The sequence below is a fragment of the Marmota flaviventris genome, chromosome 12 (genome assembly GCF_047511675.1).
Source record: "Marmota flaviventris isolate mMarFla1 chromosome 12, mMarFla1.hap1, whole genome shotgun sequence".
In the NCBI taxonomy this organism is placed as follows: domain Eukaryota; kingdom Metazoa; phylum Chordata; class Mammalia; order Rodentia; family Sciuridae; genus Marmota; species Marmota flaviventris.
In genome coordinates, this window is record NC_092509.1 from 58,849,173 (window position 1) to 58,872,403 (window position 23,231).

At 45.6% G+C, this 23,231-nt stretch overlaps 1 protein-coding gene across 2 annotated transcripts in view; it reads right to left on the bottom strand.

Annotated features, from left to right (window-relative positions):
- The window catches only part of Cnih3 (cornichon family AMPA receptor auxiliary protein 3), a 110,468-nt gene extending 87,479 nt beyond the window's left edge, over nucleotides 1–22,989 (bottom strand). For both annotated transcript variants that reach the window (XM_027954762.2, XM_027954760.2), the window contains exon 1: nucleotides 22,909–22,989. In XM_027954762.2, the coding sequence (XP_027810563.1) occupies nucleotides 22,909–22,989 (81 nt within the window). The remainder of the gene's footprint in view (nucleotides 1–22,908) is intronic.
- Nucleotides 22,990–23,231: the final 242 nt, after the last annotated feature.

The window sequence follows — 23,231 nt, forward strand, 5'->3', positions numbered from 1 at the left end:
TCAGGACCCAACACAGGAACAGCGTGGTTATATTTAATCTCTCACTGCATTTTCCCCAACTTCCTTAAATGTAAATACACCTCCACATAGAAGTGGCTAGAACCAGTAGCCAGAAGATCCTGCAATTTAAATACACTATGGACACCAAAGCCACTCTATGGGACTGTAATTATTCACACTGCCTTTGGTTTCTCTGTTAGGTGACTTTCTCTTTCAGGGAATAGCTTGTTTTGTTCCTTCCAGGGCCCAGGATCCTTGGTGGGCACTGAATAATCGTAGAACAAGTAGAACCTTGAGGATAGGAATATAAGAGCTAAAACCAAAGTATATACCCACATTCTTCAGCCACCAAGGTCACAGAAGACCTGTGGAGGTATCCAAGCTGCCTGGTTTAGTTAGCTGACACAGGTAGAAAGGACAGACCCTTTGGAACCTCAGAGGAGGGCCATACTTTGATTTGTATGTTCAGCCACAATACATTTTGTATTTTTAGATGTCGGTGGGATGGAACCCAGGGCCTCACACATGCCAGACAAGCACTCTACCCCTGGCTACACCCCAGCCCCACAATAACTTCCCTGCAGAGCTCTCTTACAACACTTCACAGCTCAGAGCACCGTCAGTTCACAATGTCCTGGCTTTTCCTTCTGCCCAGTTCACTAACCTCTTACCCTCATAGGGTCAGGCTTTCTATCTCAAGATGGAAGACCCAGTCATCTTTAGGTTTTCTGTCATCAAAGTTACTCTGATATTTGTGTGTGGTTCTAAGATGATGAGACACCAAAACTACCCGCCATATCCTTAAAAATATATCTCTTGAAATAATCACAGAAAGGTGCAGTGGCATCCCATGCTTTTGGGTCACCTGCCTGGAACCAGTTCTGGTTCAGCCATCTTGCTGTCTGTACCTACATTTTTCCATCTGAAGTATGGGTGTAGTGGTAGTACCTGAATAACAAGACACAGTAAGTATTCAACAAATTGCTACAGTTAGAATAGTACCCAATAAAGTAAGTGTTCAAGCAATACCAGCCCTTATTTGGGGATGTCTATCCAACAGCCTGGAACAGAACAGTACTGTGTGTGAAACAGTGCTACCTAGCAAATCTCTCTGTATTCAACCCACACATAACCAGCTCTCCCAAACCAGAATCCCCAGGACAGGAGTGAACATCTGAATGTAGATGTTTCCTGGTGGTTCACAAGCACACCAAAGTGAGCAGACCTCTGGATAAAGAGTGCCCCGAACAGAAATACAAGACGCAGGAGGAAGAGACCTTCGGCTTTCGCTAGTTTCACAGAGACAATTCAGTTGCTTTTCCCTCATCAATTATGCATCTTCAGTGGAGACAGAAGGAGAGGAGAGACACAACAGAAAGAAGGAACAGCAGAAAGAGCTCATCATCCTAATCACATGTGATGTACAGATGACACCTCTCCTTTACCTTCCTTGACAAAGAGTACCACCCCAGGATTCTCATAATAAAAACACATTTATTTTTCTTTTAACTACCAATGGGAACCTGCAAGCTTTAGGGAATCTGGGGATGTGGTCATAATCCCCATCATATGACAGAGATGCTAAGGAGTTAGAACATAACAAAGAACACAAGAGGGAAAAAAGGAAATGTGTCATGGGGACAGGTGGCATCTCTGAGTGCCGGCCATCCTTCTTTTGCAAGATGCACCAGTGCTCAACATAGACCCTGGAATCCAGCTGCCTGCGCAGAGGACATGCCTGTGGAATTTGTGCTCTTAGCAACATTTTCCACTCACACATCATCCCTGAGTTAGTTACGGGGCTGGTGGTTTCTGGCTTCCTTTGGGGCCTGGGCTGGGTTGGTGGCTGGACTAGAAGCAAAGGCTGGAAAAATACAGACAAGATCTTGATTCTTCACTAGACGAGTTCTCCAGAGGTGCCTCAGGGCATTGCACCTGGGTGCACAGGACAAGGAAAGCACAAGGAATAAAAGCAGAGAATCCAGAGAGGCCAGCAGGGGAAGGACGAAGGGGACAGTTCCCAGCTTGATCACACACGGTGGAGTGCAGGCACTATCCAGGGAAATGACTGATGGGCAAGGAGAGTTGCTTTCCCTCACAAGGGAACCTCCTGCCCTCCCTGCAGGTCTGCCCTGCGGTGGGGCTGGACCACTTGCCATCCAGCAAGTGCCACAGCTACTCAGGCACCTCCCTAGGCACCTCCCTTCAGGGACTCTGCCACCATGCACAGCCTCGAAGACAAATCGCAGCATCTTCACATCCCAATTACACTGAAAACAAGCCTCAGAGGCCCTGGGGAATTGCACTTGCCCGATCAGGGAAGTAAATATAGCACATGCAAAGGAAAAGAATTCAGTGTCATCTTGGCTGAATGTCAACTCTTTCACGGAGACGTATCACCTCCACTCTTGCTCACAATCAAGTGCTCCTTCTTCCCTTGCTTTCACATCTGTTGCTTAGAAAAAGACCAGCAGTCAGCTTGCAGCCTGCTTCAAACAGCTCCTGCCCCTTGACATCTGGCCACTCAGCCATCTCTAGGGTGGTGACACACACGAAAGGAATCTCAGCAGATGGTGACAGAACTTCCCTGTCATCACCCTAATTTCTTGTCCCTGGGTTTAAAACCACCCCCTGCCACCAACATACAAGTCTGAGGACAGCGATTTTTCATTTCTCTTGCTCCTCCACCCTTGCCCACTCTGGGTACAGACACTAATGAGCAGAGAATAGCTAGAACAGGAAGTGGGGATGCTGAGGGGTAAATAAATTATTCAGTGATCATAGGAACCAAAGAGACACAAAGGGCTAGGAGAGTCTGGTAAGCTCTGAATCACCCAAAAGCATGCATGGCTTCTCCAGACGAACTTGACACCAACATTCTTTGCAAAGAAAGGGCTTTTCTAAGCAGCGCTCTTCAAATTGACTCTCAGGGTAACTGTTGCTGAAGGGCTCGGAGCAGTGAGGAGTTCTGAGGCTGTCAGGGCTTCTCCACAGCACCAGAGCTAGAAGGGGCTTCTGCTGTCACAAGGCCCATCACCTTGTTTTACAGATGAGAAAAGCACAGCTCAAACAGAGGAGCACACGCCTGTGTCACAGGTGAGGGCATCCATCCAAGCATGTTTACACACATAGGAACAGCAAGAGGAAACAGAGGGTCCCAAGATAAGCACCAGGTATCACTTCAGTGGGATTTGAAGGAGGAAGGGGACACGGGGGCCCCATCCAGATCTCAATCTCATCATCATCAGAGAGCAGGGTTCTTATATTTGAAAACCTGCTTACAGGGGAGCACTAGGCATCACCTGTCAGTTCCCCATGGAAGACAGAGCTTGAAGGTCAACAGCACTTATGGTCCCTTTCAGTCCCCTGGACGTCTTGCTGGGAAGGGAGAAGCTATTCATGAATCCATCTTCTTATTGGGGAAAGAAAATTCATAGCTCTAACAAGTAGGAGAGTTCATTTTCTGTGCAACACAGTCAGGATCGCCCCACCATAGTGAGAGATATATATCATCTTGAGGATGTCAGGAAGCCCCAAGTCAAAAGGGAACCTGGTATGTAAGAAGCAAATTATGAAAAACTTCCTGAAAGAGGAGGGAAATTAGAAATAATGGATTGTTGGAAAACAGAAATGCAAATGAAGGAAATAATGACATGCTAAAGGTACAGACGTGGGACCAAATTATACAAGGTGATGAACTTTATTTAATGTGGGATCTGGGAAAAGGATAATGAGAGAAGAAGACAGGAAAAACCTATGGAATGTGAAAGATCCCCTGGCCGATGCTTCCTGAAGCTTCCAAATGCTGCTGTATGTTCAAATCACTTGGGAGCTAACGATTCAGAGTCCTTGACCCACTCAAGGCCTAAGTAATGATGTCTAGGGACCAGTCAGCTATGAGGACCACTAACCATGACACCCTTCCTTTACAGAGCAGGAAACTGAGGCCCAGTAAGTTAGAGCAGGGCTGGTCAAATCAGGATAAAACAAAACAGAGGGAGGTTCTGCAGCCTAAATTCAGAATGTCACGCCTAAACACAACATGGAAAATAAAAGAAGTCACTGGACTGACAGGACGTGTATCCTGGTGAGCTGGGCTTAGAGGTGGTCTTCATTTTGCAGAGTTTCCTGGAGGTCCCTGAAAAGGGTTGACCCTGTTCAGCCTGACAGCCAGCTGCATCAACCTTCTGTCCACGTCCTTTGCACCTCGGGAACCTCGTCCCCATCTCAACTCCTCACCAGCATCTTCTGCCGACACTGCCTTTCATCCATAACATCTCTCAGATGTTCTCAGAGAACCCGGCATCCCCTGGACAGACTGTGAAGCCTTCGAAAGGTAGATCAGATGCTCAGGAGCTCTGAGTCTAAGGTGCACTAGGCAGGCTAGCACTGCCCAGGCCCCAGTGTGTTGGCACCTTCCCACCAGCACGGCTGTTCTTCCAGATCTCATGACTTGGGCCTTTTCTTTCCTTTATTGTGAGGGCAGGAAATCTTTAGTTGTGCTCAAAAGCAGGGTTTCTATCTTGGAGACTGTATAAACAGGAAATGATACTTGCTTAATTTTTCTTTCTTCTTCATCCATTTGAGAAACATTGAAGCCACAAGCAAATCTGACTGTCCTCCACAAGGCGAGGGTCACAGGTGCCACTGGCAAAGAGGGGGAGTCAGAGGAAATAGGGGTGCAGATGGAGAATGTCAACGGACCACAGGGATCACAGATAGGCTAGAAAGGGCCTCTGAGGGACCACCAGAGAACACAGCACCCCAGCTCTATTGGCTGAGAGGTTGGTGATGACACAATGGCAATATGAGCAACAAGACCCCAACTGACCACTTGGTGACAAGCCAACCATGACCTCGCACATGATCTCATGTCCTTTAACACTGTACTGAGTCAGATGACACTATGACACAGGGGGAAAGGGTGTGGCTTCCTTGATGATTTATAAAGACCTTCTAAAGGGGTGGGTGGCAGATTAAGCCAGTCCTGCAAATGCATGACCTTCAGGTCCTACATGAAAACTGTCAAGGCAAGAGAGAAGGTGACACCCAACTCAGAACACTGGGAGAGGGAAGCAACTGTTTCGCCCCTTGCTTGAGAGTTATAGTCATTTCAGGGAAAGGCGAACAGGCTTGTCATGTCCGGTGATTTGGAGCCACACATCCAGGTGTAGCATGTTCTCTGTCTCAAACTCTGAATGAAGACTACAAGTATGAATGAGCCCTTTTAGATGAAACCTGTTCAGAGAGAAAGCATCTCTCAGAAGTAATTAGATGAGATAGATAGATAGATAATAAATAGATAGAATAAATAAATATAGCATTTAGAACAACCCTGTAATTAACATCTTCCCTGAAGCTGTGCGCTAGCTTCAGCATAGAGATTGGCCAAATATTCTATGCCTATCTGATTTTGTCATTCAATTTTCTCATTCTCTTTAGCCCACATACAAAACAAACCAATGTCACAAAATCCAATTATGAGTTGTGGAGAAAGGAGGAATACTTGGTACACCCAGCTGTCAAGATCAAGTAGACACATTGGGACTCTTAATTTATGTTGCTATAAAACACAATAGGTTGGGTTATCTGATGGAAACACCTAATACTGGAAGAAGAACACTGATCTGGGAATTAAGGGAACTGAGAGTTCCCTTCTGGGTTCTGCCCTAAATGGGCTGTAACCTTAGTCAAGTCACTTTACCCCTGAGGTTAAAGTACCCACATTTCCAAATGAGAAGATAGAGCCAGATGATCGTAGGGGTCAAGATTCTGGGACTATAAGACTGTATTACTCTATTCCCTTTCTTCAGTGTCAAATTATAACAAAACAGCAAATAGTAAACCAACCATGCTCCATTACTGGAAGGATGCTGGAAGCTGGACCTGGTGGGCCAATGGGGAGCAATCTACACGTGCCTGGCCAGGGGGCAGCCATAGCTGCTCCTGGTGGAGCCCTTGATCCCAAACTTTTTACTGTCTTGTGTTTTGGTGCATTGCACTGATTTATTATTTTTTTTTTAATTGCACAAAATGTTCCACTTGGTGTTCTGACTTAAAAAAGGGAAAACTGAAGGAGTAAGTGGACTAAGAAATGGTTGTTTATGTTGTGGGAAGTGGGCAGCGGGCAGCTGGCTATGCTAGGTGATCTGGGTCAGCATTCCCATCCCAGACCCAGGCACTTTATCGTTCACCCTGTAGCTCAGCAGAACGCACTTCCTGAAAAGGCCAGGCTGTTTCTAGAGTCATTTCTCTCTTGGCTCTAATCATCTTGCCACACCAAACTTCCTCTGGCTCCTTCATACCCCTCCTAGATTGGCAAGGAAGAACTGATTTTAATGAAGGTACCAGGGAGCAAACAGCAGAGCTCTGAGCCATAACATCACCTCTCCCCTCGGGACACAACTGACGCTGCCTTCCATTTACAGAGCAAAATAACTTCCTCCATGCGGTGGCGAAGTTGCCAACTTTGCTAATTAGAAGAGAGTAGCCCCTGTGGGAATGCAGGAAAACATACCATGTGGTACAGACAGTGCTCCTTGTCCCTGGCTCTGTGTGAAGTAGGGAATTGAAACTGAACACATCTGCTCCGCACAGGCTACATGGGGGGCGATGGTGGGGTCAGAGGCAAGGGTTTATGGTCCAAAGAGGAAGCTAACAAGAAGGGGAAAAGGAAGAGCTGGGTTTCATTTTACCATTTGTCTTCCAGAACTTGGGGCTGAATGGGCTGGGGGACACCAAACTGGTAAGAAAACTTTTTTTCTTATTTTTTTTTTTAGTTGTTGATGGACCCTTATTTTATTCATTTATTTATATGTGATGCTGAAAATCGAACCCAATGCCTCACACATATAAGGCAAGCCCTCTACCACTGAGCCATGATCCCAGCCCCCTTTCTTATTCTTGACTCACGCGATGGTTGTTGTTTTCATCTAAGTGACCAGGTGTTTTGCTTAAGTCCTGCGAAGCCCTCAATCCAAGTGGACTCCAAAACCTGAAGGCTCAGAAGGAAAGATGTGTACTGCTAGGGTTTGGATAGGAGGTGTCCCCCAAAGCTCCTGTTACTGCAGGAATTTTCAGAGGCGAAATGATTGGATTGACAGCTGAACCTAATCAGTCCATCCTAGTTTGAATGAATGGATTGAGTGGTAGCTGAAGGGAAGTGGGACATGGCTGGAGGAGGTGGGTCACAGGGGTCATTCCGTAGAAAGGTTCATCTTCCCATAGTCCCTTCTCTTCATTTCTCTCTCCTCCCCCGCACCTCTCTCTCTCTCCACCCCCCCCCCCCCACATTGCGCTCTCTTTCCCTATCCACCCCCACCTCTCTTTTCCTGCTTCCTGTCCCTGCCTGCCTTGATTGAAGCAGCTTTCCTGCACTGGGCCCTTCTGCCATGATGTGCCGCCTCACCTTGGGACCAGAGCAATGGACTAAGACCTCTGAAACCGTGAACCCCAAATAAACCTTTTCTCTCCTAAGTTATTTTGTCAGGTATTTAGTCACAGCAACACAAAAGCAGACTACAGAACATGCAAAAGTGTGCCTCACTGCCTCCACAGCCAGGAAGTTATTAAAACTCATTAAGATGAGAAGTTGGACACTGTACACTGAGGGGCAGAGGGCAATTGTTGCCCTATGGGGAAGCATAGTCAGGGCCATCAGTCCTCCTGACCAGATCATAGCTGTCCCTTATCAAGTGAAGAATGAAGATATTAAATAAGTTGGGTTTTTTTTCTGCCACTCATGTGAATGTAACAAATCAAAGGGCATCGAGATGTTAACCTTGGCTTTTCTCTACATATAGATGAGGTAACAGGCTAAAAAGGTTAAACCAAAGAGCCCAGGGAGTGACCATCTGGCACTTCCTGGTCACCACCTCTATGCCTCATTCCAACACCAGCCTGATTTCCTCTGAAGAATTCTCTCTTCTTCTCTAAATGCTGCCCTGCTAGGAGGGTAACCCAGTGGCCTCTCCTTCCACTGGGGATGCCACAGGGGGGCCTGCAGATCCTGCCATACTTAGCCACTGGGTGGCACCAACCCATGCTCAACCTGTAAGACTCTCTCCTTCAGGGGTGATGCAAGGGCAGAGACTAAATCTAGTTATTCCGTTGTTTTGAGTGTAATTTCTAGACTTTCGTCCATTCTGTAAGCACTCTGCTTCCCTTTCTGGAAATCTTTTTCCTTTTTTTTTAATTAAGGAGGCTGGGCTGACTTGATTTCTAAGAACCCTAATTGATACATTCCCTACAGAGAATCTTGATCTTAAATACCCAGAGAGGAAAAGAAAAAACACAATAGGAGGAAGAGAAGCAGGAGATGCAGGTAGCAAGCACTGGAAGAACCAGAGGATTCCAGAACTGGATAGGATCATAGAGACCACTCTGTCCAGCTCCTTTATCTCACACATAAGAAAACAAAAGACCCAGGAGGGCTGGCATTGTGCCTCAGTGGTAGAGTGCTCCCCTCATGTGTGGAAGGCACTGGGTTTGATTCTCAGCACCACATAAAAATAAAATGTCCATCTATAACTAAAAATATACATTAAAAAAAAAGACCCAGGAGATGCAGACTTGGCTAAAGCCATGAGGAGCTTTGCTGAGAGTGCCCCATTAGCCACCAGTCCCTTTCCAGGGCACGACTTTTGGTTCTAAAACTGCCAATCAATGAGAGAAAAGGATGTCAAGATGGAATACATTTTCCGCCAGTCAGCACATATGCTTTGTTGGCCTCAGCTCAATTCCCTATCACTCTCCAGAAATGCCAAGAAAAATTATCCCAGGCTAAGTCACGGTCCAGAAATGACGGAGTGGCTTTAAGTTCTACCGCATCTGGTTCATATCCAAACTCCAGATAATGATTCTGCTTGCTCTAAGAGACCATCTCTCCCCACCCACCGCCATTTACACATGCCATCTCCGTGGCTTTTACAATCCGTCCCCCGCCTTACCTCCCACTCCATCATCATGAAACGGCCAATGCCAGCTTGATGGCACCACAATTCAAAACCCCCATCGAATAAGGACTTCCACTCCCCACCCAATGGCCTGCTGATGACATGGGACAATGAGAACAAGGAAGGCCTGCTCAAGATTTCAGGCAGCCCATGGACTCACTGTAGCAGAATTTAACCTGTACCATGTCCCAGTGTCCAGAGAGAAAGGAAAGAAATGGGAAACAGGATCATCCAGAGATGGATTCAGCATGGAATCTGGAAACTGTTGGCACAAATGGATTCTCTTGGGTCTGGTCACTGTGCAGGTTTATAGTCTGTAGCACCTCTGGGTAGATAGAGGCACCAACATCCACATGCACCCACATTCAAACTGGATCCCTGTTTGTGACACTCTCAAGGACAGGTCATTTGGGGGTCTTCTGCGGTGCAAAGTAGTACCCCCAGAGTCCAACTCCCCACACAGAAATCCCCTAAAATCCTGGCCCTAGACATCTCAATCCCTATTTCCCAATCTTGGCATTCCAAGTGACTAGCTAACTATTTTAACTATTTCCATACCCACAACCTTTAAAAGCAGTTGCTAATTTCTTTTCTGAATAAGGTTCACAGAACTAATTTAAATAATTTTTTTAATCCAAGATACAAATGTCTCTATTATATAGGGGGCCATCTGGGCTGCCACCACTAGCTGGCTATGTTGCTATCAACTCTTTTTTTAGAGTTCATGAATCAGTTGCCAATAAGAAAAAAAAAAGAAGAAGAAGAAATTAGTGCCAAGACTCTGCTTCCTCCCCTGCATTTTTCCCCAGCAGGAGAACTGGATCCTATAGTCAAAATGGACCATGTGAACACAAAAACAGAAAAGATACCTACGACTGATGCTCTGGAAATGTCAGCCCACGGTTCTAGACGCCATGGAGGTGGGAGGTGGTAGCAACTTACTTCCCAGCCCGGAGCCCACCAGCTGGGCTAAGTAACACTGTGCAGCCTCCGACAGATCTAAGACACATACACAGGAGAAGGAATAAAAGGAGGTCAAGGCAAGGGAGAAAAAAAAATAAGACAGAAAGGGAGAAAGAGATTGAAATAGAAAGCCAAGGCCTGGAGTCCCTAATTCCAGGACTCACCAATAACCACAGACTTCTCCTGAGCCAGCCACAGCCCAGAGGACCTGGGGGCCACCGTGGGGAACTGAACTCTGGGCATTACATTGCTGGATAGAGAAGGGCAACAATACAAACAGGAAGCCGTTTACACACTCCATCTCTGTGGGTCTTCTCTCACTGGGAGGAAAGGGGTCAAAGAAAGGGGATCAGGGGTTCATTCAGTCATACCCACATCCTGAGCAAGAACACTTTTATGTACGCTGCAAAGGATCAGCTCCATTACAGCTGAACAGCCGCCTAAAAGGGCAGTTTTAGGTGCTGGTCACACTCAGGGACAGACACCATGCAAATAGAGGCCAGAGCTCTTGACTGCAAGCCTCTGGGTGCTGAGAGGCAAACGCTGGTTGAGCGATTGAATGTGGCTGATTGCTCCTGCTGAGACACTCAACCCAAACTGTGGTGACAGCAATGAGTCCATAAGGTTTCCCTACCTTCCATCCCCGCAACCCACCTTTATCCCAGGAGAGGGGAGGAAAACAGGGTAAGCGTGGGATTTGCATGGCTATGAATTTTTTTTGTGGTGGTAGTATTCGTGTGTGTGTGTGTGTCTCTGAGAAAAAAATTACCTTTTACAAATCTGCATTTTATTTTTAAAAGCTACTTTTGTGACTTAAGACAGCTTAAAGAAACTAGAAATGAAGTCATCCTCTAAACTGTCTCCCAGCAAGCTGACAACCTGCTTCGTTCCCCTGTTCCCAACAGTCCTCAGTTCAGGGGAAAAAAAATGGAAATGTGAACCTCTGGCTTCTCTGCAGCCCACATAAGAATGCCTGGCCCACCCCTGACAGCCAAGGACATACTAGATCTCTGCACTGATTTGAGATCCAAAATGCAAATTAGGCTTTAATAAGTAATAAAACAAATTCTTTGGCAAGATATGCTTTTTTTTTCCTAACCAGGGATTAAACCCAGGTGCACTTAACCACTGAGCCACCTCCTCAGCCTAAGTTGCTGAAGCTGGCTTTGAACTTGTGATCCTCCTGCCTCAGCCTTCTGAGCTGCTGAGATTATAGGTGTGCACCACCATGCTCTGCACCCTTTATTCTTAATAGCAGGTACATGTCTCACTTCTTACCCCGAATGCTCTCAGCCCTAAAATTATGGAAAACTGCTAAATCTCTGCCTGATGAAATTCCCTGGCAAAGCCCAAGAGTTATCTTTGGTAAAATCTCCCTTTAAGGACCATTTTATAACTTCTGACAACTAGAGTGTAATGCTAAGACTTAAAGATTCTGTTTTATTCACTTAAAAGATTTCATGATTCCAAGCAATGTAACAAAACAGACCCAATACAAGCAAATGTCTAAATCTGAAATGTCTGAGGCGTCCTAGAGAGGAAGGCTAACGAGGTAGCATCTGCCAAGGGCCAGAGGGTCGAGAAAAAGGAGAGTGGGTGAAACAGAGACTGAGGACCAAGAGAGCGTCTGCTTCTATAATTAGAGGAGCCACAAAAAAAAGTTAAACATAGAATTACCATTTGATCTTGCACTTCTACCTCTGGGTATTACACAAAAGAAGTGCTAGCAGGAGCTCAACAGGTGTGTGTCTATCATGTTTGTAACACCATCATTCACAGTGGCCAAAAGATGAAAGTAACTCAAGTGTATTTAGTCAGGGTTCTCCAGAGAAACAGAACCAATAGAATACTATAATTATTGTGCTCTGTGCGTGTAAACTTATATTTATATATAATTATGAGGGGAGTTATTGGATTGAGCTACATGATCAGAGGCTGAATAGTCCCACAACAACCATCTGCAGCCTGGAGAGCCAAGGAAACTAGTAGCTGCTCGGTCCAAGAGCTTGGAAGCCCTAGGAAAACAGGGAAAGATGATGCAGCCCCAGTCTGAAGATATGGCTTGGAAGCCTCCTGGAAAGTCACTGGTGCAAGTTCACATTCAAAGGCTGAAGAATCTAGAGTTTGAGATCCATGGCCAATGGCAGCAGCAAAAAGAAAGAAAATGCACCTGTTCAACAAGAGTTGAGCATACACATGTGCAAGCTTCTCCCTTTTTCCAGTTTTGGTTCCATTTGAGCCCCCAGGCTAAAGAATGGTGCTATCCCTATTCAGGGCAGGTCTTCCACTCACTGACCTAAATGCCAATCATCTCTGGGAACACTCTTAAAGACCCATCCATAGGAGTTATTTACCAATTTTCCAGGCATCTCTACAGACACACCCATAAGCATGAAATAAACCATACATAGAAGGAAAAATACTGTGCAATTCCGTTTATATACGGTATCTAGTGTAGTCAAATTCACAGAAAGTAAAATGGCAGTTGCCAGTGCTGAAGGGAAATGGGAAATTATTGTTTCATGGGGACACAGCTTCAGTCTGGGAAGATGAAAACATTTTGGAAATTGGTGGTGGTTAATGGCTGCACAACACATCAAAGTACCTAATGTCGCTGAAGCTTGATAATTGTGAAGACAGGGGTAGTGGTAGAGCACTCGCCTCACACGTGTGAGGCATTGGGTTCAATCCTCAGCACCACATAAAATAAAATAAAGGTATAGTGTCCATCTACCTAGAAAAATATTTTTTTAATTGTGAAGACAGTTAATTAATGTCATGTTATGCACATTTTGCCACAATAAAATCAATCAATTAAAAATTAATGGAGGGAGAGAGAGCTCAATGTAGAAACCTCAGGACTAGGTAAGATCCCTTTCTCTTGCCACAGGAACTCAGAAAAAAAAATTGAGCAAAGGATAGCAGTACAACAGAATGACAGAAAACGGGTGACAAGATAGCCTGAGTCTAGACCTGGACTAGATTAATTAAATGATGGGGGCTGAGTGGAATTACATACTGAATTAGTGGCTGTCCAAGTTCTAGAGACAAAGGTAAAATAGCCAGTCCCTGTCCTTTAATATGCCTGCATGTGACTGAGGCCCTTACCAACCCTTCAGCCACTGTAATTTAATTTTTAAGACACTGGCCTCAGAGAGTCATTGGTGATGGAAGGTTCTGGTCTCAAAGCCCCCATTACAGGCAGGAGTGCCAAGGCCTGAAGTGACAGCCACAGCCCACAGAGAGCCCTGGAAGGAGAAGTCGCTATCTCTGACAATGGCATCCTGGGCCTCTGAGCCTCACATCAGACTGACACATGGGTTGACTCTCCTTCCATAGTCACAGGGAGGATGGCAAAAGCAGCTTTCCGCTGCCAAGAGTCACGGTGCACACAGTACACTGCCAGACAGCCTGCCCCAGCAGGGCCAATTGCCAGACACTGCTCCTGCAAGGGGCCACCACTGTCCCCAAAGCTACAGCCTCCCTCTTTTCTTTGGAGGAATGAGACCCATAGCTTGTGGGTTCACAAACCAAATGAAGCTGCCAAAGAGGTGACTTTCACTCCTTTCATGGGCAATCTGAGAGCAGCCAGTCATCAGTCAGCCAAGTGCTCAGCATGCAGTCACTGTGTCCCCTAAATTCCATCAATGCATAAATTGGACCATATGGACCCTGCTTTCCATCAGCTTCCACTTTACTTAGAGAGCTCAGGGGCATGCTTAGGAATGTGCATGGGAATGCAGGTTCAATGTGTAGAAGTGCAGGTGAGCTGCACAGGCTTGTCATGTCATAGGAGCTTGCGACAGGCTAAAATGAGCAGTTGCTAATAATGTGATTAGAGCTATCCAGTGAAAGACTGTGGAAGATTTAGGTCCAAGGTGAAGACGATTTTCCTTTTGGCAAGAGGAATAAACCAACACATTCAAAGGGGCAATAAAGTTTACCTGTGATACTGGGACCAGAGATAGAGAATAACAGAAGATTGACTGCAAGAGTAGGTTGATGCTGCAATGCAATTGGCCTCCAACCCCCAACTGAGGTTTTGGACATTATTCTACAGGCAATTTCATCAACCCCATGAGACCCAAGCTTAGTCCCCAATCCCCATGCACGGTAGCAGCCTCATCCTTATCAAGTTCTCAAGGCTTTTAATGCCTTCAACACCGGCAGTGCACACAGAAATATTGGTGGCCTCATTACAGTCTGTCAACCTGCTCTTGATTCAGATATCTTTTTTTAGTTGTTTAACATTTTGGCTGTATTTTAGCATATGCAAGAAAGTCTCATGTTTGCCTCTCTTTCTATGCCAAATTAAAAATATTTGCCAGCCTCCTCATTAAGTTTTGCATTGGTATCAGAGAACTATTCAAGATTGTTGTGACCAGGTAAGTCTGGTTAAGTATTCATTTGGGTTAGTTACAGTATATTAGCCAGAGCTTGAATTTATTTATTCTATAACTCTCCAACCATCACACCACCCCTGTGGCTACACACGAGGGCAGAAGTTCCTGTCCTCTGCAAGCATATGGTCTAAACACAGACACAAACACAATTATATGTGACCAGTGCAACTATGGGATGCAAACTAGGGGACAGGAGACATGGACAGGGGCTCAGATATCAAAGGAGGGTGGAGCTTCCTAAGTGACATGAGACTAGAGCAGAATCAGTCCAGTAAAAAATAAAATTAAAAAGGGCTGGGCAGATAGCACTCCTGGGAAAGAGAAGAGCCCACTTGGGAATTACCTGGAATATAGAAGAGGTATCTTGAGCCTCAATTTGAGGCTCAAGAACTAACTGGGACTTGGTCCTGCCACCCTATAACCTTAGTAGGAAGTTAGAAATTTCAGTCTTGGAATGATGTGCAGAGATTCTTTCAGTAAAATCTCTCTCCATGGTTATGGGGGTGGTGAGATGATAACCAAAGAGCCCAATTTATAAAGGACCATAATCTGAGAAAGAACAAACGGGAGCCTGAACCAAGGCATGGCCATGAGGCATGGGAGACAGACAGGACTAGTGCTCTAGTCTGGATGTTGAACATCTCCCAAAGGTCCAAGTGTTAAAGGCTTGGTCCCCAGCTTGGTACTGTAGGGAGGTGGTGGTGCCTTCAGAAGGGAAGTCATTAGGTCACTATGGCATGCCCTCAAAGAAAACTGTACAATCCCAGTCTCTCATTCTTCCTCCTTTTTGCTTCCTGGCTGGTGAGGTTTTGCTCCATCACATGGTCCCACCACGGTGTGCTGCCTAGAGAGAGGCCCAAGGCCATATGGGGCCACTGGACCATGGACTGGTACCTTCAGAACTATAAACCAAAATAAACCTTTTCTCTTCATAAGTTCAGTATCTCAGATGTTTTGTTATAACAACAGAAATTGACTAATGCTACTGCTAACTAGGGAAAAATTTGGACAGACAGAACAGAGAGAGTCTCTTGGTGAGAACTGATTCACAGAGACTACAAGCAAAGATAACACATAGACAAGTTCAGTGTGGAACCAACTGTGGGGATTGGGGTACATCTATGTTGGAGACTGTTCTCCAGGAGGCAGAAGAAAAAAAAAAAACATCAAAGCAAAATGCTCAGAAATGGGCAAGGAACACAGGGGCAGGGTCCCAGGAACAACAGGGAGACACAGGAGGACCTGGACAACAGGGTCAAAGCCACAAACAGATCAATTCAAGATGAGCACTAACTGATACCTGAAGTTTGCCCAGCAGAAGGATGCTGGTGCCCTTGTCAAGCACAGGAGTCAGAAATGAAAGGTACCTTAGAAAAATAGATAAGTACATGTGGAAAATACTGGTATTTGACCAGTTCTAGGTGGTGGATGCAGAAGGCTTGGTTACATGATTATTCCCCACAGTCGTCCACGTGTCTCCTGGAAGAATATAAAGAGGGAATAGGAGGCAGGATGTGGCAAAACCTAAGGGACTGAGCAGCGTCAGGAAGCCTGGGGGACAAAGGGCTTGTCTTTAAGCTCAGAGACACTGGCTGATGGGGGAGGAGGACCGATGAAGGGCAGGAGCTAAAGACACAAGGAGGCAGGGAAAAATGATGGAGCATTGTCCCAAGAGGACTTAGCCTCAGACAGGGAGACACCACTGCCTCTAAGTCTGGAAAAGAAAGAGAAATGATTTGGAACATAATTGGAGAAGTTCAGGGAAGGGCAAGTACTGTGGTTTGACTATTGTCCCCAAAACTCTTGTTGACATTTAAGCCATCATGATGGGAGTAAGAAGTATTAAGAGGAAAGACCTTTAGGAGGTGATTAGGCAGTGGGGCACCACCCTCATGAATCGATTAAGTCTGTTATCATGGGACGAAATTAGTTATCGTGGGAATGGTTATAAAAAGGAGTAGTTTGGGCCCCTTTTGCTCTCCCACACACGATCTCTCATCATGCAAAGCCCTCCTCCATGTTGTGAAGCAGCAACAAAGTCCTTAACCAGATGCAGCCCCTCAATCTTGGACTTCTAAGCCTCTAGAACTGTGAGCCAAATAAACTTCTTTTGTTTGTAAATTACCCAGCCCATGGGATTCTGTTATAGCAGCAGAAAACAGACTAAAACAGCAGGGTAGTGAAGTGTCCCTGTCTGATAACCTATCTTCTCCAAGAGTTGGAGGTGGAGTCATCTGCTCAGAGGAGGATAGGGGAGGGGGTCTTGGGGAGCTTCTGGGGCTCTAAGAAAGATCCAGAAGGAAATAATGGAAGCTGGAGAAACTGATCTAGATCATGCTGATGTGTTATGAAGCAGTGCCAAGGACCAGCTGAGGTTGAACCATGCTTTCACCTGGGCGCCAGATGCTCTCAGGCAGCTGGGGTGAGAGCAGAGGGGGAAAGGAGTGAATTTCTGTGATTGATGGCTTCTAGGGTAGGAGCAACAGGGGATAGGGGGCAGAGCAGTTGAGAGCAGCAGTAAGAGCCTAGTGGACGATGAGCTCTGACAGCATCAGGGAAGAACAAAACAGAATCCTCAAGAAGAAAGGAAAAGGTGCAGTCAAAACAAGGGCAAAGGGCAGAGGCAGCGAAGCATGGGAGTGAGTGACTGGGGCTCACCGTGGAAAGGCAGGGCCAGGCTGTGATGAGGGGCTGCAGGACTGCAGGAGAGCCAGTAGTCACTGATTTGGGTCAGGTCACCAACAGCACCTAGGACGATGCCCAAGAACCAGGGTGTGACTGTGAACAGGTGCAGAGTCCCTGGTGGATTCCCACAGAGGCAGATGATGGTGACAAGGAAGAGTGATAAGAGGACTATCCAGAGAACACACTACAGGAGATTGAAGCCACAGAGGGATTTGTTTGCAGACTGGCTGGGAAGAAAATCAGGAGCAGAAAACAAGTTCAGAGAAAAAAAATCACAGAACCATGTGAATACACAGAGCAGAAAGGTGGTGGCAGACCAACAGGGTGGACAGGACAGCGGTGATGTCAGGCCCAGCTTTAGGGTTGGCATAGGTGGAAGTTCTAATTACCTGGCCACGGCTCACAACACTCACTGCCTTTTGGCTGTGTTCAGAGACTCTAAAGTCAAAGAGAAGTTGCTTTGGTGCCTCTGCAACATCCCACGTTAATAAGGCCTGGAAACCTCACCAAATGGTTGGGATGGGGCCCAGTGCTGGCTTTTTTCACATGACCTCTGAATCCTACATCCTCTCTTCTCTTTCAACATGACTGTGATGGAAACATAATGGTGTTTCCCAGGGTCAGTTACAGAAAATGGCCAGCCAATATCTCAATGCAAGTGAGGGTAAGGTGACTTTATCAATACAGACATTACACCTTAAAGGAGGTGCTGTGCAGGTACGGCCAGTACCTCTCCCCAAACTGTCCCCCTGAGGGAAAACTCACTCCACTGCCATCAAGGAGAACCCTGTACCCACTGGTATTGGCCATTCTTCTTTGCAGCAATTATAGCTTCCAAAGTTTCAAAGTGTCAGGGGACAGAGGAAAATGCTTGTGCCCAGGGGCTGGGGTTATGGCTCAGTGGCAGAGCACCTGCCTAGCATGTGTGAGGCACTGGGTTCGATCCTCAGCACCACATATAAATAAATAAAGAATAAAGGTACATCAACAAGTAAAAAATATTTTAAAAATTAAAAAAAAAAGTTTGTGCCCAAACTTCTTAGGAAGTAGTCCCTGAGAACTGGCCAGAAGCCAAATCAGATGTGAGTTACTATTTTTGCCATAAAAGTACCCATCAGGAAGGGCTCAAAAATTTGTTCTACAAGTATTTACCAAGCATCCTGTACATGTCAGGCACTGTTCTGGGCTCTGAAGAAACATGGATGAAGCAGCAAAGGTCCCTACTCTCCTGGAGCTTCCTCCCCTCCCTAGCTAAGAGGAGATAAAGAAGGATGGGGCTGGGAGTGGCAGGAGAGGGGGGCAGGACAGGCTGGAGTAGCAGACATCACTTCTGAAGGTGGGATGGCAGTGGTGCAAACAGAACAAAAAGAGGAGGCCTGGCAAAGAGCTGAGTACCCTAACTGAGTAGGTCCAAGTAGTGTTTTTAAAAAGAAGGCTATTGGGCGACCTTTATTGGGTACCCTCTCACCTACAGGAGTTCTGTTGCTATTCACACTTGAATAAATCTTACTCTTACATTCATGGAAGGAAGGAAGGAAGGAAGGAAGGAAGGAAGGAAGGAAGGAAGGAAAGAGGGAGGCTACAGTCAACCCCAAGCATCCTACTATTACACATAAACCCATTTTTATTTCCAGATGGGTAATTTTGAGATACTGAGCCATTTACTTCGTTCCCAGAAGCTACATCTGTGACAGGCCAGAAATGACCAAAAAGTTATGCCATAAGACATTCTGTCTAGCAAAACGGCCTTTCCATAAATATGTATTTGTTATCATCTTTCAGGATCCATCTTTAATGGATCTGATCTGTCCAAGGGCAGATCAGATGCTGCTGTGAATCCACAGAAACTTCAAGATGACATAATGCATCAAATCTTTCTAGGGAATATTATTGGGAATTTTATTTGTAAATAGTCAAAACTCAGACAATTTATATCAGAGTGCCTCCAGATACTAAAAAAAAAAAATCTTTTAAAAACTAAAAACCTAAAATAAACAGTAATGAATCTTTGATCTTTTAAAGAATGGCTTCATCTATGTTTATGTAATGAGACACTCTGCAAACGGGCTCCACCAAGCTGGAGCTAAGAAGATTCCTGTGAGTAAACACTGTTCATTTCATTTTGGCTGAAAACAGACAACACTTCACATGTGAAACCCTTTAGAACACTTTTTTTCGTTCTAAACATTCACATGCAATTTTTTAAATTACGCAAAAGATGCTTAGTCCTTTCTGGATGGTAGGAGTAACAGTGATTTTGTTTCACTATATATCATTGTATTTTCAAAATTTGAGGCAATGAACCTGTATAATTTTATAGGCAAAAGCCTAATTTTCCTAAAAAAAAGAAAGAAATAGAATATCTGATTTTTTTAAAAAAAAGGAATATATAGTGCTTAGTCTTGTTATAATTCCAATCAGAAATTCCAACTCTAAAATTTAATTAATTCAGGGGGAAAAAAGTAAGCCTTTAATCCAAAAAAAAAGTGACTACAGTTGGAAAAAGGACGTGGACCTAAGAGTCTCACAGACTCCGTTTAAATCCCAGCTCCAATACTTAGCAACTGTGCCACCTTGGGCAAGTGTCATTTCTCTGATCCATCATCCTTCATTTATAAAATGTCAATTGTGAGGACTAAGGATTGCCTGGGAGGTAGGCAAAACCATGCAGGGGGAAAAAAGATTATTCTGCTTCTTCCAAATAAAACAGATGTACTCAAAGATGGTGGCAGATTTGAAATAATTTCATTTGAAAACAAACACAGATAAATTTTCAAGAAAAAAATAAGTCTTAAATGTACTTAAGGCTGGCTACATCCATCCTTGCTTCTAGATTTCCAGTGGGAAGAAGGGAGAGGTAGACAATTGTAGATACATCTAAGAGGGCCTCTATAAAGTGTAGGGCAGAGGTTGGATAAACAACATCCATTATTGCTCCTAAGTAGGTACATGCAAATAAGCAAGAAAATTCTTTCACCTTCCTATTGTACAATTCAAGTATGGGAGTGGGGCAAGCTTTCCAAATGTTGTATATTACGTGTCCAACTCTACCTGGGGTGTTAGTAGGCTGAACAATTGATAGAGCTCATCACATTTATTCTTTACACAAGAGATGTGTAAAGAATATAAGAAGCAGGGCATGGTGAGGCACGCCTGTAATACCAGCAGCTCGGGAGGTTGAGACAAGAGGATCTCAAGTTCAAAGCCAGCCTCAGCAACAGTGAGGCACTAAGCAACTCAGTGAGACCCTGTCTCTAAATAAAACACAAAATAGGGCTGGGGATGTGACTCAGTGGTCAAGTGCCCCTGAGTTCAATCCTTGGTACCAAAAAAATAATATAAGAAGCTGGAGAGAAGATAAACACACAGTCCAACATAAAATCAACTCTCCTAAATTTTGGTGGAAATCACCACTGTATAACCAACATCCACAAACATGTAATGTGTGCCCTAAAATCAACATGTTCAAGAACCAAATCAGCGTAGTAAGGTTTGAGTTGTTTTATTTACAGAGAAGGGAGCCTAGAAAAGGAAGACGTGAACCTCAGGAATTTTGTAGTCTAAATTCAAAGTGTACAAATGCTTTTTAAAAAACAGAAATCTTGGGCTGGGGCTGTAACTCAGTAGCAGAGTGCTTGCCTAGGTACTAGGTTCGATCCTCAGCACCACCTAAAAATAAATAAATAAAATAAAGGCATGCTGTCCATCTACAACTATAAAAAAAAATTAAAAATAAAAAACAGAAATCTTGTCACTTCCATGAAAAATCTGGACAGGACCTGACTTGAGATTTGACTGCATCCAGCCATCCCTAGATTAGGGGTGCATGTTGGGAACTTTGAGAGTAGAGCCCAACCCAGGGTCACTGATACACCATCATTCAAATGTCTCTTAGTCAACAGCTGCACAAACCACCCACTTCATTAACCTGTTCTTGAATTATTTAGTGTTTCCCCAAGGGAGAAAAAATTATTCTTCCTCTTCTGCTTCAGGAGCTAGCTCAGAGAACTCCAAGCCTGAGAGAGTTGAGAGAGCTTCTGGTAACTGCCACCCTCAGGACACAACCAAACTAGAAACAGCAAGTGAAATATTAGCCTCCAAGAATGCAACTAATTCCCCAAATCCAAAGAAGCTGATTTTTTTTTTCTTTAGAATACATGAGCAGAGGTTTGCTGCACCATTTAGGCATGGTCTATTCCATATCCTATTCTATTCTAAATTAGGTAAAGTTTCATTTTTCCTTAAAACAATCAACAACTTCAAGGCTTAATGTCCTGCCAGAGAGTAAACCCAGCATTTCAGGGCAGAAAAAGAAAGGGTTCAAAATTCCACCACTTCTGACTAGCAGGATTTTTTTTTTTATCAGTCCCTCAATTGCTGTGTGTGAATCCGTCTGTCATCCCTAGATTGTCAAATCAACTAAATGGATTCACACAATTTGAGAAATGGGGGAAAGCTTAGCGATTATCCAGGTCAACTTTCTCACTTTACAGATATGGCAGGAAGCCAGCAAGCATCTCTCCAAAGGTTACATGGTTAGAAGACTTCCTCCACCCCAGGTTTCCCTCTGCACCCTGTCACAGTGCCTTGTAGCAGGAGCTGCAGGAGCTGCTGCGTTCTATTTTTAAGATAAACCCTCTCATACTAAAAACCACTCATACAAAACACCAGCATCTCACCACCCCACAATTTCCTTCAGGTCTTCATTTTGGGTCATCTTCCATTGCATGCAATCTCTTAGAGGCTCACCAGCTGGTGCCTCCAGGAACTGGTTGGTCTCAGAATCCATCCCTGTCATCTGGGCTTGCTGGTAGAACCAGGCTATTAATGGTGAGTGCTCCTTCTAAAGCACCTGACCTTGGCCTTTTTTCTTACCAACCTTCCCACAAAGAGAATGGGCAGTTTAACCAACCTTTGAGAAGGAAACTCTGAGAGTTCAGTGGACTTGCAAAACGTCCCACAGTCTATAAGACCAGATTCCTCAGTCCTGCTCACTCACCTCTTTACTTTTTCTCTTTGGGGGCTTCTGGTTCTCAACCCACATCTCACCACCACCCTAGACCTGAAGACCCATGACTCAGAACTGCCTTCAACCAGCTTAGTCCCTAAAAAGATGTCTGCTGGGGAGTCCTGGGGTAAATCCTGCACCACTTAGGCATGACAGAACTTGCCAGGTGTGTCACCTGTGGGAAATCTCTGGGATCTTCAATGGTTGGGAACCCCAGCAGGACAGACCTCCCAGGCCTTATTCATCCTTTTCCTTCCCCAGTCTCCCTTGCCTCCTCTTGGTCCTCTTCATTGCCTTCCCGCCGCCTTCCACAGTCACTTTGTTTCCCTCCCCTCCCCAGGCCGGCCTCTCCCTACTTCCTCTTACAAGGAGCTCCCATTGTATTTTCACTTTGTCTCCAATTATGTCTAAATGCAACCCACCACAGATGCTGACATTTTAAATGTTTAGTTGTTATAGTTACTTGACTAATTGCCAGGTCCGACGGAGGCACTTCTTCCTCTCCCGCGGGCACGAGAGGAGGAGAGGAGGAAGAAGTAGGCTGGATGGGGTGGTAGCCACTTCTCCCCTGCCCGGGACTCTCCACTAGGTCCTGGGGAGGGTGCGCGGTCCTGGGGAGGGTGCGCTATCCTGGGCACCAACGATCCCTCCGCCTCCAGTTAGGGTACCGAGGGCGCGCCCCGCGTTGCTGCGCCTCCTAGCCTCAGAATTCGGCGAACGGTCTCCTGCCCCGGGACATGGGATCTGCAGAGAGTAACACGCAGGTACGCCTGGCTTGCTTCCCAGACCACCCACGCCGCTATGTGAAGAAAGTGAGGTGCAATCAGAAAAGGAGGTGGACAGGAGCGTGTTCGGGGCAAATGAAAAGAGTTAGAAACCGCTGCGGGTTACTCACGTGCCAGATGGCGAAGAAGATGAGCGCAGCGCAGAGCACCAGGGACAGCATGTAGCAGAAAGCGGCGAAAGTGAAGGCCATGGCCAAAGGACCCCAATCTCCCAAACACAAAGAAGCCCTAAAAGACGAATGCCCCCAGAGGGCCACACTCTCTCAAACGGGGGAAGAACAGAGTCCCGTCTGCACACTCCCCTGGAGGCCAGTGGCTAGGGGTTGGCACCGCTAGCGGAGAGAGGCTTTAGGGTCAGCGAACAGGGATAGAATTCCCGCAGGCTCTGGAGACCTAAGACCCAGCCCACCCGCGGAGACAGGGAAAGGTGCGT